The sequence below is a fragment of the Arvicanthis niloticus genome, chromosome 6, assembly GCF_011762505.2.
Source record: "Arvicanthis niloticus isolate mArvNil1 chromosome 6, mArvNil1.pat.X, whole genome shotgun sequence".
NCBI lineage: Eukaryota > Metazoa > Chordata > Mammalia > Rodentia > Muridae > Arvicanthis > Arvicanthis niloticus.
In genome coordinates, this window is record NC_047663.1 from 88562058 (window position 1) to 88582276 (window position 20219).

The 20219-nt window shown below is 38.0% G+C and overlaps 1 protein-coding gene across 4 annotated transcripts in view; it reads left to right on the plus strand.

The window, feature by feature from the left end:
* The window catches only part of Cpeb4 (cytoplasmic polyadenylation element binding protein 4), a 63593-nt gene that overhangs the window by 9679 nt on the left and 33695 nt on the right, over window positions 1-20219 (plus strand). For all 4 annotated transcript variants that reach the window (XM_034504898.2, XM_034504899.2, XM_034504900.2 and 1 more), the window contains exon 2: window positions 11344-11425. In XM_034504898.2, the coding sequence (XP_034360789.1) occupies window positions 11344-11425 (82 nt within the window). The remainder of the gene's footprint in view (window positions 1-11343; window positions 11426-20219) is intronic.

The window sequence follows — 20219 nt, forward strand, 5'->3', positions numbered from 1 at the left end:
AATAAGGTATAGTTAATCTTTTGGTACTAGTTATTTCAAAGCCATACTTGTCTTTAGAGTGTCATGTAACATTTTAATAATAGTTCTTTCAGAAAACTAGAAGGATGTATCTACTTAAGAGGTTCATGGTGCTAGCTAGTAAAACATATGGGGTCATTTTGTTGTCTATGACCTCAAGAACATTTCTACCCCTAAAATAATCTTAATTGTAATAAATCATATCTGGACTGTAAGTATGGCTTTACTACTTACTAGTCATATAACTCAGGACAAACATGCTACTTTCCTGATTCTTCCTTTTATATTTTTTTCCTTTGGCCCTTTTGAGAATAAAATTAGATTATATATAATATTTGTCTTCCAGAAAATTCTGTTATTAAAGGAAAACAAGATTTTCAATAACAATATTAGTCAGGGCCAGTGAGTTGGCTCAGCAGGTGAAAGGACCTATAGCCAAGACTGATGATATGAGTTAGATTCCAGAAATCCATGAGGTAATAGGAAATAGCCAACTCCTACAAGTTGTCCTCTGATTTTCAAACATGCACCCTACTAGATAGCATTTGTACATGTGTGCATAGTACACATACACATATACATTAATTTTGAAAAATAATGACTGGAGAGAGATGGATCATTGATAAAGAATACTTTCTACTCTTCAGAAGACTTGAGTTCTATTCCCAGCCCCCATGGTGGGTGTATCACAAAATGCCTTTAAATCTAGCTCTGAGGGATCCAATGCCCTCTTTTGTTTGGTCTTTTTGGGCACCTGTATGCATGTGCTTGCACACACACACACACACAAATTTAGAATAAGTCTTTTAAAAATGTACTATTTTGTGAATAGCAGTTTCTTTAAATGTCAAAAAAAACAGCTGGTGAGGTGGTGGCTCAGTGTGTATATGCACCAGCCACCAAACCTGGTGACCTGTGTTTGATCCATAGAACCTTCATGGGAGAAGAAGAAAACTGACTCCTTCAATTTTATCTTCTGATCTCTATGACAGGTTCATGGCACTCATGTACCTGTACTTGTGTGTGTGTATCCCCCACACTAAATAAATAAATAAATAAATAAATAAATAAATAAATGTCATTTAAATGTGGAAATCATTGTATTACTGGTACATGATAATTAAACTTAATTTTAAAGAATATTTTTATAAGTGAATTACAACTTTAAACACAAAATTGTTGCCATAAATAATAGTGGAACTTGGGCTACATAATACTCTTTATTTTTCTGAACACAAATATAGTGTCTAATTGGTGACATTATCCCCCTTTTTGTTAAGACTTTTTCTCCCCCACGTGATTTTTAATCATTTATTATGGAAAAATTTAAACACTGAATACACAAAATAGTGTTCTGAACTCCCATGTGCATGTCACATGGCTTCTGCAGTCACCGGCTCCTGGGTGACCCTTTCACTTACACTACAAACTCTTTTCTGCCATATATCTTAAAGCAGTTCCTACACATGGTTGGATTTCATTGTGAAAGAACACTCTTCTCAAAGATACAAAGTCTCTAGAGGATAGACAAAGAGTATCTTCCAAGGGTCTTTTAAAGATACTGGTGGTTCACATATCTGTCATGCCTGTTTTCCTTACTTAGCCTAGTGTTTACTCCCACAAACACCAGTGGCCTCATCTCTTTCTGAGACATCAAAAAGAGTAAATAAGATAAGCTCAGTTAAAGCAACAAGTCAGCTATTGGTATCTATAAAATCTAAGTAGAGTGTAATATTCTTTAATTTTGGCCTTCTAATTCTAGCTTCTGTGGAATTATATAATATCTGAATATATATCTTGAGAATATATATATGTATAATATCTGGGTATATATATCTGTGTATAATAACTGAGAATAATTCAAATGAACAGGACAGGGCTGTGCTTTGGGGATTGTTTTTCTGTTTTGTTTATAAAAGGAATTCGGGGATTTGAGGTATTTGGGGGCCTGTGGAGTGCTTCAAACCTTATTCATTCACCTCTCTTTCAATATACAGATATTCACTTTTACTGGGTTGTAGTAGAAATATTTGTCTATGGCCTTCTCATGAAGAGTACAGTCTGGGAACTTCCTATTTTGTTCTTGTGAGTTGAGGAGTGTGTTCTGCTTAGGAGACTATGAATATGGGGTAGCCTTGTTAGAGGCTGAGCATTGGGTGCTTTTTGTCATCATTGTCAAGGGTCACAAAAAAGAGATGTCAAGGGTTGCAAAACATAACTCTCAGCTTAGGCATAAAAATTGTTCATTTTGGTTTGTAGTCCTTCTGCTAACTGGGCCCTGAGCTGGCCAGGTAGACATGGAGAAGGGGAACTACTCACAGTTGTTTAGGGTTTTTCATGTGTCTTTATGACCCAACTTAGTCTCTCGGGACAGCATTTTAGTTTTGTTTACTTTTTTGATAATAATGGCCTCTTGTGGTGAGTAGCTTGTTAAATAGAAGAACATTGCCTGTTATATTTTTAGATGCAGAGGTTTAGGTTTATTATGATAATCTGTATGAAACTGGCCATAGTAAAGCAAGGGACAACTGGACTATTCAGATATACCAGTGGCCTATTTCAAAATGTGTCTTGTGCACTCCCTTCTCGTCTACCACAGAGAGAAGGCATGCAGGATGTATACTGAGTGTCTGCTAGCTGGCAGCCGTCAGGCCTCACTTTCACATACCATGTCTCTTTTATTTCTTACCAGTTTTCTATTTGTATGTGTGCATGTGTATGAGTGTGCAGGAGCAGATGCCCAGATGCCCATGTGCACACATGCACAGACCAGAGGAGGATGTTGGGGAGATAAGACCTCTCAGTGTACAGGAAGCCTCACCATTCTGGACAGGCTGGCTGGCCAGCTAACTCCTGGGATCTGGCTACCTCACAGTGCTGAAGTTACAAGCACATGAAGTTGTGCCTAGCTTTTTTTTTCTTTTAATTTTATTTACAGATCCTAGATTTTTTTATTTTATTGAAAATATATTATTTTCTCATATAATATGTCCTGATATCGTTTTTCCTCCCAGTTCCTCCTTTCCTTCCCTTCATCTGAATCTACTCCTTTTTTTTTTTTTTTTTTTTTTTTTTTTTTTTTTGTCTCTCACTAGAAAAGAACAGATTTGTAAGATAACCACCAAACATGACCAAATAAGATATAAGATAAAGGAAAAGAACATCATATCAAAATTGGACAAGGCAATCCAACAGAAGGAAAAGAGACCTAAAAGCAGTGTGCCTAGCTTTCCATGTGGGCACTTGGAGCTCAGGTCCCCATGCCTGCAGAGCAAGCGCTCTTACCCCAGCTGTCTTCTTAGTCCCTCATCTCAATCTTACAGAGATTGTGTGTGTGTGTGTGTGTGTGTGTGTGTGTGTGTGTGTGTGTGTGAAGAGTGTCAAGATTCCTTATCCAGTAAGTAAAGATGTAAAATCAAGTATTACAATGAACTATTTTTTTCTTCCAAGCAAGGTTAGAATGACTAAATAGCAAAGAAGAAGGAAGTCCATTGAACTAATGGAATCTAAATTACCAGTTTTGTTTTTTTTTTTTAATTCAAATAAGTGGCAACAGCTTTTTAAAAAAATCACTTTAAGGATTTTTATAAGATTCAAAATATATAAATACATGTTGCAGTTAGTGAAGAGAGTAAAAGGCAGTTTTCTCAAAGGCTTTCTAAAGAGATCTTCTGATTTATCAGTTCATGTGGAAACCAAGTGGTTTATGAGCTGAGCAAAGTGATTCATCTATAGTTTAGAATTCTGTGAGGAAATATTTAGTAACCTAAGCAAGACTCTTTACCTTTGTTGAAGGTGTTATGATGAGAAAGTACAGACTCCGAAGAGAAGTGGTGAGGAAATATGAGGCACTAGTAAATGTCTTTACCTTGCTCCTCTTCCTATTACATAATTACCTCTTTTATGTCAACCCCTGCATCCACTTACCTGCATCCAGGTCATGCAGACCCAACAAAGAATTGTATACCTTGTGGATGTTATTAATGAACATTTTAGGTTATAAAATGACTTATTTAAATAGATTTTTAAAAACTAAGTCTTCGGAGGCTAGACTTCATACCACCTACAGTGTGACTTTCAGCATCATGGTCCTAAAATGGGATAACAGCAGCTAGTGACTCCACATGGTACTTGTAAGAAACTAATGCAGATAAATGATACATAGTTTGTGTGAGAAATGCAGCTCAGAGCCAGGAGGAACAAGGTAGCATCTTGCTTTATTGGTGGCAGTAGATTTATAGCAAGCTGGACCTGTACTGTGGGAAGATTGTAGTCCTGTCCAGGGAGGTAAGCAGCAGCCTGTCTATCTGATGCAGTCTGACAGTGTTGAGGGACTCTAGGGAAAGAAGTGTACTCTGTGCTGGGGTGAGAGGCCTTTTGGAAGCAGAGTCCTGAAGGCTAACTGTACAGTCACCTCTTTGTGATTTGTGGACATAAATAGTATTTCATCCAAGACGAATATTTATATTTTGGAAAATCTTGGATTAAAACTCCCATAGTTAGCTTTGATTAACTATGAGCTCTCCCAGAGCTTTTTAGGCTTCCTATTTGTTTTGGCAGCTGACACACTGGCATAGACTTTCCTTTTGAACCAAAATATTTTCCTTTCCCTTCTTCACCAGGGAAAATTTAAGCCAGAAAGAGAAACTTCCACAGCCTGATATGGATTAAGAGCAGGCTGAAAGTGATCATAGGAAGGGAAGGAAGAAAGTAGGGAGTTGAATTTTGGCCTGGACTCTTACTAATCTGGTTACATTCAAGTAAGTATATTCTGTGTACCATACCAGTCTGGTAGCACCTAAATGTGGATGCATGTTTATAAAAAGAGCCAATAAAGAGTGGTGGTAGTGGTTAGCATGAGAAGATTTAGTCTGAAGACAGAATCTCTGAACACAAAACAACATCCAATAAAAACTGTATAATATGATGGTCTGTTGTCCTTACCTAGTAAACATGGATTTCCCTTTAAATAAGAGTAAAACATGAGAAAACTATGCCTTGAGGGTCTCTAATCCTAGGGATTGACAGAGGTAATAATTTCCCTCTATAACTGATTTCCAAGGAAATCCATAATGTTTAACAAGTGTTAGGTACTGATATTTTACACAAAGATTCAACTTGGTGTATGACGAGGTCACATTTGGTAAACAGTACGGCCCAGGATGTGCTATACAGCACCTTAATGTAGGCCGTGGATTTTAACTAAAGAACTAAAGAGGAATTTAACGAAAGGGAATCTAAGAATCTTAACCAAAGACAAATGAGCATGTGCGTCACCTGTCTTTTTAAATGGAGATGGCTCATAGAGCATTTGATCAACAGTTTTGAGAGTAGACACATTAATTAATAAATGTCTGAAGGCAGGTATGCTATGTTGTTAGGTGAAAAAAATAATGATATGCCTAAAATAACAGATTCTAGATATGCCAGAGGTAATAGTGATAGTCTAGGTGCCAGGTTCGTATTTTGTTTACTGTTAATGGTGAACTACCTGCTTTCTTTAAGAGCAACTCCCCATTTGTTGAAATTGAACTTGGTTTATATTTTCTGAAGGGGTGTGCTATAGAGTTTGGAATTTTTCAGTTTGGAGAACAAAGCCCTTCTCTTTATAAGGAAACTTAAAATGTTTCTTGTAGCTTACTTAAGATGGAATACATACAGTTAATTGGGATAAGATGCAAACCACAACCCCAAATAGCTAAGGAAAATAATCTGTTGATAGGATTGTTTAATTAGTAGATTTTAATGTGTTGTCCCTAGTCTCATATGGAGACTTGTCAGAAGTGTGATTCTTAGGCTCTAGTTGGGGTGACTCAATAGTCTGTTCTTAAACAAGACCCCCAGGTGATACTGAGTATAAAAACACGGTGGCTGGCTATGGTGGTATGCACTGTAAACCCCAGCACTCAGGGAGCAGAGACAGATGGGGCTCTACGGGTTTGAAGCCAGCTTTGTCTACATAGAGAGCTCTGGGCCAGAAGGTTGCATAGTGAGACCAGTTACTTACATGCAACTTAATGTTAAGTATAACAAAGTGTAACAAGTGAAGTCTAGTGATACTGTACCTGAAATCCTAGCATTTGATAAGCTGAGGCAGGAGGATTAAGAGTTGGAGGCTATCATGGTTATACAAGACCACTCAGTAGGCAAGGGCACCTCTGCCAAGCCTGATTAATTACCTGAGTTGAAGGAGAGAACTGACTCCTGCAAGTTCTCTCTGATCTCAACATGTGTATCATGGCACACATTCACCCTATCCTAACATGCACACAAAGAAAATAACTGAAAATGTAATTTAAAAAAGAGAGCTAGAGATCAGCCAGAGCTATACATACAAGAGGAATCTATCTTAAAAATAAACCTATAAGATTACAAAATAAAGCGAAGTCAGAAAATTGCAATCAAGATGTTTATGGAGCCTTGATATTGTTGGTGTTCTTTCATATTTCTGGGTAGTTATTAAGTTCATAGGTTAGAGTTACAGGCCTGGATTCAAATTCTGTTGCTCTACATACCTGACATGATAAAGTCATTCTGTCACTGTAAGCTTGTTTTTTCATCTGTGAAAGGAGATAATTGAATATACCAGATTATAGAAAGCTTTTGTGAGGGATAAGTGAGAGTGTGCATCTAATATTTGAAATTAGCTTCCAGCATTATTAGTATTAGAACCAGTTCTGCTAATTTGGTTTGTAGTTGATAACCTGCCAATTTGTTTGTCATGGATGTAATGTGTATTCTTTATCTAACTGTCATCCCATGGGGAGACAGGACAGGGCTTTGTGTTCTCATGTCTTTTCAGATTTCTGTTGTATCCTTATCACCATTGCACATTTTGTTCACCTGTTGTTGTTGCTGTTGAGCACTATTTGAGTACTTCCTGTTTTTCAGACATTTGCCATAGGGATGCCCTCGGAATCCTTTAAACAATCCTCTTCTCCCACTTTGTAAATAAATTTTAGTGGTCCTGGGATGGTTACCTTGTCTAAGGTAGTACCACTGGCTTTGGAATGAGGCTTGAGTCACAGCTGTGCTGTTGAACTCAGCAGGGACTTGCCTATGCAGTAAATTGTATAAATTTTCCTTAGTCTTAGCTTTTATTATTATATGGGAATAACAGATTCTAACTTAGAAAGTCTCAGGCTTATAATTAAGACAGTGCTGATGCAGTGCACAGATTGATTGTGGGTACTTCCCAGTCAGAAGTTCAGCTTTCTCCCAAGGGAGCCTATCGAAGGTAATGTGAAACAGATATATTTGTTGGTTATGGGGAGGGTGTTGTTAAATTTTTACAGTATATTTTATCTCCTCAACAAATCGAATAGGTAAATTTTTTTTAAAAGCTTGTTACTTAGCTTTAGGTTTGCATAGTGGACTAGTTAACTCTGTTAAGGAGGGCTGGGGCTATAGTTCTGTGGTATTTTTTTTTTCTTCCTGTTTCTTTTTAACCCCACAGAAGGTGGCTGAGGCCCACAGAAGGCCTCAGGTTCAATCGCTAGTATCTAAGAAAGAAAACATTCAATTTCTTTCTCTCAATGATCTCTGCCTTTTGTAGACTAAAAGTGAACTTTGAGTAGTGATTCAAATCCACATCTCTTGTTTTTAACATAGTTGTCAAAATTGATAAAATATACATCCTTCTAGAGCTCAGACAGTTACGATATTGGCAAACCAAAAGAAGAAAATTGGTTGAGGATATAACATCTTACCAGAACACTTGCCTAGCACCTGGAAAGCCTTGGATTCTATCGCCAGATCTGCAAATACAAACAATTGAAAAGCATTTTGTGCTAGGAAAAGATAGTAGACAGTTAATGAAATTCCTTCTTTTTCTGGACCAGGAAAGCCTTCTGCAGGACAGCAGCATCCTGAGAAAGTTGAGGCTTCCTAAGTGTCTAATACTCACTGCACTGACTTAGACTGGTGTTCATGTTTTGGTCATTGGCTCAAGGACAATTAAGAAGAGCTGTCACTTGATAAATTTTCTATTTTACAAATACTTTCTGGGAAATAGATCCTAGAAGCTAATCAGCAATTATATGTGGTCCATTTTGTAGTTGAAAGAGGCAAAAGGGAAAAAAATTGGAAATCAAACCCTCCTTGATAACCTCAACTTTGAATAGGAAAAGTGACATTATTTGCTCTGTTCCTATGTGCTGGCCTTCCTAATGTATTTCTATCATTCTACCTACTTTTTATTAGCACAAGAGAGGATTGTTAAACAATTAAATGTTAAAAATAGAAAAGATCACCAAAGGAGAAAATTAAGAATGATAAACTTTGAATTACCATTAATAAAAAGCTAACTTAACAAAATATGTGCCTTTTGACCCCTTGAATTACCAGAGCACTAAGGAAACAAATGTTCTATAAATGTAGCTTATAGTAAATCTAATTGTTATTCTAGTTTGACATACTTTTCCAGTTAAAGTTAGTGGTTATTAAATTTAGTAGAAGTCAATGTTCCAGACAGTATATTTGGGGCCGGAGTAGAGATGGAGTTGTTTACTGTTTTAAGTAAGTTATTAAATTATTTGCTAGTGTCCCATTAATAAACAGAAGCTTTCTTGACTTACCAGAAGTAGCTTTTGTAAAGAAGCCACACAAAACCATTGTTATATTTTGTATCAGCTGCTTCTCTTCATTTTTTGATTGGCAAAATGCAAATTCTGGAAATTCACAAGGCTAGTACTGCTTTAGTTCCATGGAAAAGAGTGAGTAAGTTGTTGGCTCTGTCATTCATTTTGTCAAATGGAAATGCACACCTGTAATGGGCAATGTATAAACAAACCTTAAGACAGAAATAGAGAATAAAAATTTCACATGCCTAAAGCTCCCTTGAAGACATTCACCTGCATGTGGATTTAGCAATCATTTTGAGTTCCTGCATCCAGTAGATGTAGTTAATGCACAGTGATACAGAAGGATGGGCAGTGCTCCTTAACCCGGTTCACAGCATGAGCACCAAGAAAATAATATTTCAACAAAGACATCAACATCGAGGTTGTGCCATCTCAGGCCCTTCTAGGTAGTCCTGTATGGCAAAGTGGTAGGACTAACTTGGCTCACCATCACCCATTTGAGGTCAGTGCTGCAGTGGGACATATGTTGTAGACATCCTACTGGAAGCATTTGATGTAAAACAGACCCTGCCCTTAGGACCTTGTCAGAGAATATAGCAGGTGAATGCTTTGTACTGACTATGGCTTTGGTAGATGACCTAGGTATAGGCATAGTTCATAGTCTGCTGGAAAGAAGAAAAATCCAGCTGCTATGGATGGAAGTAGTGTGAGTTGGTATTGACTCCCAACCCTTGCCTTATGCCTCAGATCCATTTCACTTCCAAAAGAAATTGCAGTAAGGGTTTGATGTTGTCTTGCACTTGAAGCCTTAAAAATTTGAGCAGTTTCCCCTTTTACTATAGCTTAGAAAGTCTAATTCTGGCTGTATTCCTACTTCTGGGGGAATCAAATTGATAAAGGAAGCTGAGGAGGAAAAATCAGAAAAAGGTGGACAAATCATTTCTGGAGTGAGTGGCATTCCTTGAGCAGAATCAAATGTTAAAGCACCCCCCCCCAACTCTTATCCCCATTCTCACCCCAAATCTCCCACCCCTAGAGGCAAACCTGTAACATCCTCTCTTCTAATATTAGATTAGATCTAGATGTAACTGTACCTAGACTCCCTAAGCTACAGAGTATCAGAAAACCATTTGTTCATTGAACATTGCTGAGTATCTATATGGTAGGTGCAGGATAAGGAGGAGTGTTTCTGTTTCCCAGAAGTATAGTACAAAGTGTCACAGAAGAAGAGGGAAGAAATGCCAGGTTAATCAGAAAATCATCTTGAGTGGAAGATAGGCCCTGTTAGCCTACAAGTTATATATCAAAGTAAAAAAAAAAAAAAAAAAAAAAAAAAGATGACCCAGCAAGTAAAAATAAAATCAAGAGCAAGGCAGAACAGTCTAAGGCGCTGAATTAAAAGATTGGGGGGGGGGGGGCATTGGTTGGTTGGCTTTGTTTTTAAACAAGCTGAAAATGAGTTAATAAGTAACTCAGAGCTATGTGGATTCTTAGCATTCATAAGGCCTGAGTTTACTACCAAGAAGAAAACGCAGAGACTAAGAGGAAAGTCTGAGTAACTGCAGAGAGGTGCAGAGCTTGTCAGGTTCCAGGGGGGCAGGGCAGTGGGGGGTGGGTCCTGAGACTCAGTGGTCTTTGGGTCAGGGTGAGGGCTCAGATGTCTTTATTATCACTTCCTCTCTCAGTTAAAACCTTCTGTGCACTTTAACTTCTCAAGCTGAGCTTCAGTTTTAGTAATTGCCTTCGTCTGAGGAGTGCTAGCACAGTAGAGTGACTGGAACGCTTCTTATTTTTAACTCTGGAAGTAGACTTCATTAAGGTGGGGCAGGCTCCACACTCTTTCTCTGTTTAACTTCAATGGCAGCAAAGTCTAGCCCAGCTTGGCAAGTAAATAGGCACTGAGGCAGATTTGGGGCTTCTTGTCCAGGTACCCAGTCTGATCATTGTCTTTTGTCCTCCGTCTGAAAGAAGGCTAGGTTTTTAAAGAGCAAATGCCTTTTTATGTTGGAGAGAGTAAGTGGACAACCTTCGCGCTTAAAGCAAGCTCTGTCAAAGCGAGGAAAGCAGCGTCTAGTGTCATTATTCTATCATAACTCGTGGAGAGAGGATATTCTATTAAAATCACTATTTTTATATGTACATGTATTTGTGGTATAGTATATGCTTCAGTTATGGTAGGAGTGTGTGTGTGTGTATCTGTGTGTCTATCAGGTTTCTTCTCCCCATCTCTCTCCTGCTTTGTTTTTGAGACAGTGTCTCTCGCTGAATAAGAGGCTCATTTGACTGGCTGAATCTGAGACTTATTCAGTTGGCTGCACATTGTGTTTCAGGGGTCTGCCAGATTGATAGAGAGCTATTAGAACAGTTTAGAAAGGTTTACCCTATTAATCTAGTCTTAAGTGGTGAAGATTAGCTTTTTTAAAACATTTATTACTGTTCTTAAGGTGAAGGCTCGTTTTAATGGTTTAGGCTTTATTAATAAAAGTGATACTTTTGTTGAATTCTTGTCAGAAATAAAATCAGTCCCTAATGAGCTCTGTGCATTTTTGTGTGTCTTGATGTTTTTGGAAGTGCTAGAATATGTCCTGCTAAATGCAACTTGTTTTCCTCTTGTGTAGGTAAATGTGGTGGGAGGGGATTATTTGGAACTGAGTCTCAACACATACTAGTGTTCTGCTGCTGTGCTATCTCCAAAGCTTAAAATACTATTTTAAAAGTGGTCTGTGACTATTTGTGTTTACAGGATCGCCCCAGGACATTTGACATGCACTCACTGGAGAGCTCACTCATTGACATAATGAGAGCAGAAAATGATTCCATTAAAGGTAAGTTAAGAATTAGAACTATTCTATTTTAGTAATAGTTAGAAGTATATTATCTACTTATTCTGGTAAGCAATATTATTACTATGAAGTCATTGTATCTAGTAAATTCTATCAATTCTACACATTAACTTTTTGTTAAAAAGTCATACTTACTTGATGAGCATCTGCAGTAGAGCCCATTATGATACCAACTAAGAGTACTGAATGAGTCCTTACTGCTAAGAGTGGGCAGTTAATTCAAAGACCATCACTGCTGTGTGACAGACAGAAACCTTCTCAGAACCCTAGAAGTTCTAAAATGTGACAGTAACTACATAACTAGGGAGAATTCACATGTTGGTTACTTTTGACTTAGTTTTACAATTTAAAAAATGGCCCACAATTTCTGATTAAAATCTTTTATAGTTAATTTTTTTCTATATATGATGATTAAAAAATATACTATTTTTTGATTGAATTATGGTCTCAAGTTTATTAGTGACTAGCTATGTTACAGTTTGTAACAAGGCACCAAGTCTCACTAGGCCCTTTTCTTCTCCTTGCTAAGAGACTCACGGTCACTTGGAGCCTTAAAAATTAAATACATAAGCATGGTCCCCACCTCATATATGGAATATGGATTTATCATGTTCTCTTTTAATGTTTCAGATCATGTGACCATGTAGCCAGCTTGATTATTGTCAGAGTAGGCATTCTCTGGACTCCTTATGAAAACTACACAAAAGGAAACCTTTTTCCTTGTAAGAATGTCAGTTTACCAGGAAGCACTGGATGCACTGAGGCAGGGTAGCCTGTTGCAGTGCTGACTAGCCCAGCCCATTCCCCAGAGGTTAGTTAGCATGTCATATCACTGATAAAGTAAAACCTTTAAGAATAAACTTATTTTTCCTTCAGAACTATTTGGGGTTTTAATTTTTTAAATATGGTCATATCCACCCCACCACACACACACATTTCCCTCTTCAACAGCTTCCATATCTCCCATAAGGAATCTTTGTGTGTTCTGCAGATATGAGACATAATGTATATATCCATCCATCTCATAAGGTCCCTTAGAAATAAGGACATTTTGAAGTTGTTTAGGAATATTTTGAAGGTCCTTACTGAATACCTTGTGGGATTCTGGGTACATGTTTTAAGATCACATTCCGTATGTGAAGAGAGATTCTCTTTCAGAGTTTGCTGATTTTAGTATGACTGTAACTCAGCCTTTTCTACTTTCTTTTTTGTCATAAAAAATTAGGTGAGTCTAAGGCATTATTAGCATCAGAAAATTGTACTTTTTCAAAGTAGCTCAAAGAGAAATGTCGATTTCCTGCTTTTGTACTTTGTAAGAGATTACCAGTTTGGGGACATAGAATAAAGGGTATATGAGGGTTTCTCTGTAGTACCTTTTGTAACTTGTGTGTCTATAATCACTGTAAAAATTATTTACAGGAAAGGTTTGTAAAGGACATTTAAAAAATTGTTTATTAGGTTCTTGAGACCCTCCCTTGTACTAGATGTTGGGGAAAGTTGGTAGAATAGCAATGGGTACAGTTCGTTAGGTTTGGTTTCTGGGGAGCAAGTCTCTAACTAGGATTTAAATAGAAAGAGGCTTGCACACATTGTATAATTAACTGAAAGATTTCTTTGGTTTATCAGTTTTACTCAGGATATCTAAGGTTAATTTTTCTTTTTTAGTTTGATAAATTATGATTGCATAAGCTTCACATTTATTTTGTATTCTGTATAAAATTTATTCACACTAATATTTACTTAGGTCTCTTCAGCTGATTCTGTATGGGAAATCAAAAGTTAAGTGACAGAAAAAAAATCTGTGGAAATGGCCTAATGTGGGAGCATAAGGAGGCTGCAGAGCTGTAGCAAGGCGGGATGCAAGAGCAGCTCAGAGTCAACTGTCCTTCCAGCTGTGCTGATGATAGTGGGGTTTACATGGCAGCATGTGTCTGTCAAAGTCAACATATGGTCTGGCTCTGGAAGACACTCAGGAATTAATGTGGATTTTACTGTTATCTACTAAGTCTTTCACTGTGCTTATCACATGAGGAAGCCAGGTTCAGTTCCTTTCAGTATTAAATGAACCTGGTAGCTGTCTTTGGCTACTTTGTTGGTTCTTCTTTCTTCCACCCTTTCAACCCCCTAACACATGATAAGAGAGAAAAAAGGATAAAGGGTCGAGGAAAGAGCTCCCTGAAGAATCAGGGGTCGGAAAGGGGTGATGTTATCATTCGAGTAACTTCCTGCTGATCAGGGACGTGAGGTCCTTGGGGCAAGTTTGATCTTTGCTGTCAGGATATCTCATTTCTTCTTGTTTCTTTTTTTGCACACAACAACCAACAGCACCCTGCCCCCTTGGAACCCTAGCTTTTATAGACCCTCTGAAAAGTCCCCAGAATTCCAAATGTCACACAGTCGCAGAAACTCTCTGCAGCTGGCAAAACCACCACAAAGAGCACAAGTCAAATCCTAGAGCACAAGATACAGACAGCTGCCGGGGATAGTCTGAAGCAGCGCCGCATGCCACACCTGGGACTAAAAGGAAAACATATTTTTATAATTTTTCTGTGTTTTTTAAAGAAAAAAAACTCTAAAATTGTAACTACAAAACTTCACATTTTTTCTTTTTAAAAAACAAGGAAGAATTCGTAGATGGAGGCATGAGCCTAAAACCAATTTATAGTTCTGCTTGGCTTTAAAAAGTCCTAACCCTCCTGTCAGTGCCATCTTCACTGGCAAATGCAGCCCCGTTGAGAGCACTGCTTCATCTCCTCAGGCTCCTCTTTGAGCTGGAGCCTTTTGTACAGCGATGGTTGATTCTAATAGTGATTCTAAAGGTTTTGTTTTAAAGTGATCATTACCTTTGCCTTAAAAACAATTCATTGTCTTCTAAGTCAGGCACTAAATCCTGCCAGCCCATTTAGACAATAAATCGTCCTCCTAGTGCTCCTTCCTCAGAAACAGGGCAGAAAATCACCATTCATCCTGTGAGATCAGCATACCCCCTAGAAAATGTAAATTTTAACTTGACAGTGGTGCTAAAGATTTAATCATACAAAGACATTTTGTGTTTGGACTAATTTTGTATTAGAATAATTCCATAGAACATGAATGACCTCATTTATTTATCTCTTATCTGTAGTTCCTTCTAGATATCTGTGTTTAAATAATAAAGCCTAAAATTAATGCCGGCACTATAATGTGAATCATTGTTGCTGCATACATTAGTTTAAATGAGGAAAAAAGTTACAAAGGAGAATTTGCATTTTCTGTTTAGGAAAATATTTCTTTGGTACGGGGTTAAGATTTTTTATTTTTGCCATCAACAAATAAGATACGATTATGATTATATCTAGGGGCATCAAAGGTAGTGTTTGAATTTTCTTATGAATGTGTTGTTGATTCCATCCAACTGGTTTCTTCAAAACAGATGTTCAGAAAGACTTAGCTTTCATTTGATCATGAGTATCAGAGCTTTTTGTTTTAAAATAATTTTTAAATACTGCTTTTCAAAGAGCTTTTAAGTTCCTGTCATTTGCTCCATGCCAGGGGCTTAGGTGCTGGGGGAAAGGGTCCTCCATAGGCTTTATCTTGTGTCATCGCTGAGGTCAGTTGGCAAGTCCTTACGTTATTTTTGTCCTGGAGACCGTATTGCCTTCTCTATAACCAGTGGCAGTGACAAGCCACAGAATCTTGTCCCCACAGACCAATTTTGGTTTGTTTTTGTTTTTGTTTCATACCCAGACTCATACGCCAAGAGCCTGAGTCTGTGAGTTTTGATTTCCGCATGTGGCACCTTGAACATGGTAATCTATAATACTGTTAGATTATCAGGAACAAGCAATGCACTCCTATTTAGACGTCCAGGTAAATGATTGGGGAATACTGATATTTATTGTACTTTTTTCTTGCCTATGACATTGGTACTTTTTAGAAAGAGAGTAGCAGATCAGAGCCACACCTGAACACAGCTGTTTTCAGCCTTCAGAAGCATAGGTTGGACACATGAAGTTGTCATGAAATGTGTTTCTCTCTTATGTGTATATTGTAAGACCTTTAACAATCATGGAGCTTTCTCCCTCAGCTTGTGCAAGGAATAAGGGGAAGTAGGAATAAAGTAGGAAGCAGTTTATGGAATGGAGTCAGATTTATTGGATAAAGAAAAAAATTAGAAAAAGAAAAGATGCATTGGATAAAGAAAAATTAGAATATGTCAGACAATTCCATTTCCTAATAGTGACTGAATATTTTAAATCTGATGTATAAAGTCAATTTAATATACAATTTGCTTCATTTCACTAGAAAGCAAATTAAACAGCAAGACTACTGCAAGAACAAATGCAGTCCGTAAGTCTTGCAGCACTGCAGTTGTTCTTTAGTTACTAACTAAATTATGAGTCAGTACCATATTTTACCTTTGAATGTAGTGAAAATGGAGTCTTTTGTATTGTTTTAGAATAAATAGAATAAATTTTGCTTTGAATTTTTGGGAGAAAGGAGACTCAACATGCTTACTAGCCATGATTCTTATGTGTGTGTATCAGGCATGTCAAATGCTAAATCTGCATGTAAGCTATAATGGTTATTTGTAGTGCCTGTTGTATGAAACCATCTGTGCCTACGGACCCTGTTAGAAATGTATATGATGCATGTTTCTGCCTCATTTACTTCATAATTCATAAGGATTTATTTTAAGAACTGTGGACTTAACACAAGAATGTTCTGCATTTTAATTCCTGATTGCCAAAGGTGTTGCGACCTTCCATTTTAAATACTTTGGATATTTTTCTGTTTCTTTATATATCAAATCTCAGGGTCTTTCCCCACTATTTTCATTATTGTACATTTTTTCCCTTAAATAAAAGATTAACTGTATGGGCAAGTGGTGATTCCATCTGTGCCTCTTTTCTTTGTTGCTGAGCAAAACAATTTATAATAATCTCTTTAAAAGAAAATCATGAAATTCAGTTGAAGTTCAGAGCATAATTCTTGTTTCATTAGTTTCATATGAATGGTGGTTAGGGTAATTATGCAAATTCTTTATCTTTGTCATTCAGAGAAAATAAATTTAGTGCTACTTTTTTGGGAGAGATTAAATAATGTCTGGCAAACCTTTCTTATATACAGTTCTCTTAATATTTTTATGCTCCAAATTGTAGTCACTTAGTTCTCTATTTTAGAGAACAGGTGTTGTATCCTGAATGCTGAGGCCTTTGACTTGATTTCATGTAGGTTCTGATTCTGATAGAACTCTAGACTACCTACTGAAAGCTATTGAATGAGGACTACAGTTGGTATTTATTTGTGTCATGTCTTATGTACCTGAGATAATTGGGCCAGAAACAAAACTTTCAAAAATGAAAGGAGTTCCCATGAAAGAAGGCTAGTCTTTAACATAATGTTTAATTTTCAGTCTTATGATAAGTGCGTATGATGTGGGGTGTGTGTGTGTGTGTGTGTGGTATTTGCTCCTTTTCTACTTAAATGTTGGCCTCTGTATGAAGACAGATCGCTGCCCCCTCACTCTACCAACCATTTTAAAGGGTTAGACACTTTCCTTTAAGGGGCATATAGCAGACAAGATACAAACTGCCATGAGGAAGATCCAAAAAGAACAGGGCAAAACACAACTAATTTATCTTGGATTCACAACCAAATTCCCCTCTCAACTAAATTACTATTTATGTTATCAAGTGTCTTCTAGAAAATTGGGGAGTCTTAAACATTACATGTATGTGGAGTTCAGACTCAGCCAAGCAGTGTCCCTGCTTATGGGACCCAGCCTTCTGAGAACACTGGTTTCTTATTGTCCCCTTTGGATGATACCAAGTAACTCAAAGCAGCTGAGCAGGGGAGTGGTCGAGGTTTCCAAAGTAGAAAATAGCCTTACTTCTAAAAGTCTCCTGAGAAATGGAATAAGAGCCATGGCAAAGCGTATAATTTCAACTGGACTACAATTAACTTCGTGTGCAGGTGGCTTGAAATGAAGGCTGTTTCCCACCACCACCACCCTCTCCCCCCCCCCCCCCCCGCACTTTCCCTTTCCTTGCTGGGGAAGTGGAACATCCTGAATAGCCTTCTCTTGGGCTGGTGGTGCTGGACCTAGGCTGTGTGGGGGCAACAGCACTCATTGTGAGGAAGAGGAGCTGGGTGGGTTTTCTTGAGTCACTGCTGGGCGGGGAGGGGGGGGGTGTGAACTCTGAGCAGCTGCTAGTTTCCAGGGTTACTTCTGATCAGGATTTATTGGATACCTCAGTCGCCATGTCAGTAGAGATAGACTGTGAACATGCTGGTTCACTCTTTCAGATTTGGGGGTTTCTATCTTTTAAGAAAAGTAGAGGAGGGGAAAATGGGGAATGGCCTAGGTGAGAGGGAAGTGTGATGTTGAACATTGATGTGCTAGTGGAATTGAATTGACATCATCCTCACTGTGCTTCCGAATTCAACTAGTTACACAGAACACACATCCTGTTTACCTCAGACCCACTTGTGTCCTGCTTGCGTATACAGGTTGGGAATAGTGACCCTCCCTCCTCTGCCATACATCTGTGATAGAATATTTGGTGCTTATTTTTATTCTAAAAATTATGTAATGAGTTGTCACAAAGCAGGAATTTATCTTATGTCATCCATAATGTGAGGTCAAAACTGCCTAAGCAGTCCTCTGTTTTCTTCTTGAACATTGAGCACAAAGAACCTATTTTGAGCCTGCAAAAATTGAGTGGTCCTAGTCACTTTAGAACAGTGCCACAACTCTGACTTTATCTGGATGGCAGGTGAGGGTAAGGAGGGCCAGGGCAGAGGAATAATACTAAACCGTTCATTTTATTAGAAGGTTAATGATCATAAGCATTTTCTAAAAGTTACCTCAGAAAATTATTATTTTCAGCCTCACTAAGGCTCCTATGGCTGCTGTAACTTAATTTCGTTTAAATGGAGAAGATGTGTGTGGGGGTGCTTTGATAAAGGTACAAACCAGATATGGTAGGCACTTTTGAGATAACAAGCACTGGTAAAGTAACACATTGCAAATAATTTAGTGTTTTTATACTGCCACCTTAAGTATTGAATGTAGCTTAAGTAAGCATGGCTTATACGAGATAGATGGACAAAATAGTAATATTCTCCATTTACAAGTGAAAACTGAGTAATATTTTAGCAAGTTTTTACATAGTGTTAACAGTTTGTTAGTGATAAATATGAAAACTTCTGCTGTGTAAACAAGAAAAGGGGTTCAGAGTTGTACAGCCCCATGCTGCTGTCACTTTCTGTCTGTATTAATGTGTGCACTGTACACTTTTTGATTATGTCACTTATTTGTCTATTTTTTCCTTCTCAGAAGTTTCTATGAAACTTTTACATAGAAGTATTCTTGCTAGTGCATTTCCTGAGAGCTACTAAGACAATCCCATATGCACATATCCTTGTTGTCTCATCTCTAACGAACAGTCCTCAGGCCTCCCTTGATCATGGTGTGTAGCCCTACCTATGGTATTGGGGGATTTTGGCAAGGGAACCAGGTTGCCTGGTTCATACCTGTCATAAAAACGTCCAAGATTCCTTTTGCAGTTAACTTAGCTACAGCAAGAAAAGAGCAGTCCATAGTATGAAAAAATTACTTCCTGGAAAGAGAGAAATGGCTCAGTGGGTAAGAGCCCTTGTCATGCATGCATAAGGACCTGAGTTCAGATCTGAACCCCTGTAAAAAGCCAGAAGTAGTCATGTGCTCACTCATTAACCATGGCAGTTTAGCTCCAGGTTCAACAAGAGATCTATCTCTGAGGGGTAAGGCAGGAGAATGATAGAACAGGACACCTGATGTCCTCCTCTGGCCTCTGTATAAGCACCACCTGCATACACACTACACTAACGTACACACTGTGCACTCATACACACTCATGAAATTTTAAGAAGTGTTCCTGATCTGCTTGGAATACTTACCTAAATATTGTGTGCAGTTAATTCTTTATCAGCTGTTTGCACCTGACTTACATTTCTTTTTTATTTCATGGTGCCCATGTACTCAGTACCAAAACTTTTAAAAGGAAAACAAACAACATCAAAACCCAGCAAAGTTTTCCTGTCCAGCAATACAGTTTGAATAAGCTTTTAGTTTTAAATTGGTTACTACTCTGAAAAAATACTTGGGGATGGCAGTGTTCCCTCCTGAGCATCATTTATCTAATTGGCTGATTCTGAATTCAGTTCCACACTAGTGCATCCAACTCTAAAAGCTGGGTTTTGCTTTATTCTGAGTTGCCTGGAAAACAACCCAGTCAGACCCTGAAGGGAAGGTAGTTCTAGAATCTTTCTGGAGCCTCAGGGGTACGTAAATGTCAGTGCTATATATCAGAAAAGAGGAGTGCCAGGCAGTGGTGGCATGCACCTTCAGTCCCAGCACTTGGGAGGCAGAGGCAGGCGGATTTCTGTGTTCGAGGCCAGCCTGATCTACAGAGTGAGTCCCAGGACAGCCAGGGCTACACAGAGAAACCCTGTCTCGAAAAGAAAAGAAGAAAAAAAAAAAAAGGAGTCAACTAACCTTTTTAGTGCCCAAGAAATTAGCACTAGAGTGCAGCATTTGTTCTGAACAATAGTCCTGACTAGTAGAAGCTATAAATAACTTGAAACAAATCTAAAAATGTCTACTGGCTATAAAATTCTGAATAATAAATGTCTGGCATGATTGAGTAAATAGACATGTTTAAGTCAGCCAATCTCACCCCGATAATCATAAGCTGTTCACTCAGCAGTTCTCAACCTTCCGAATACTGTGAACCTTTAATACAGTTCCTCA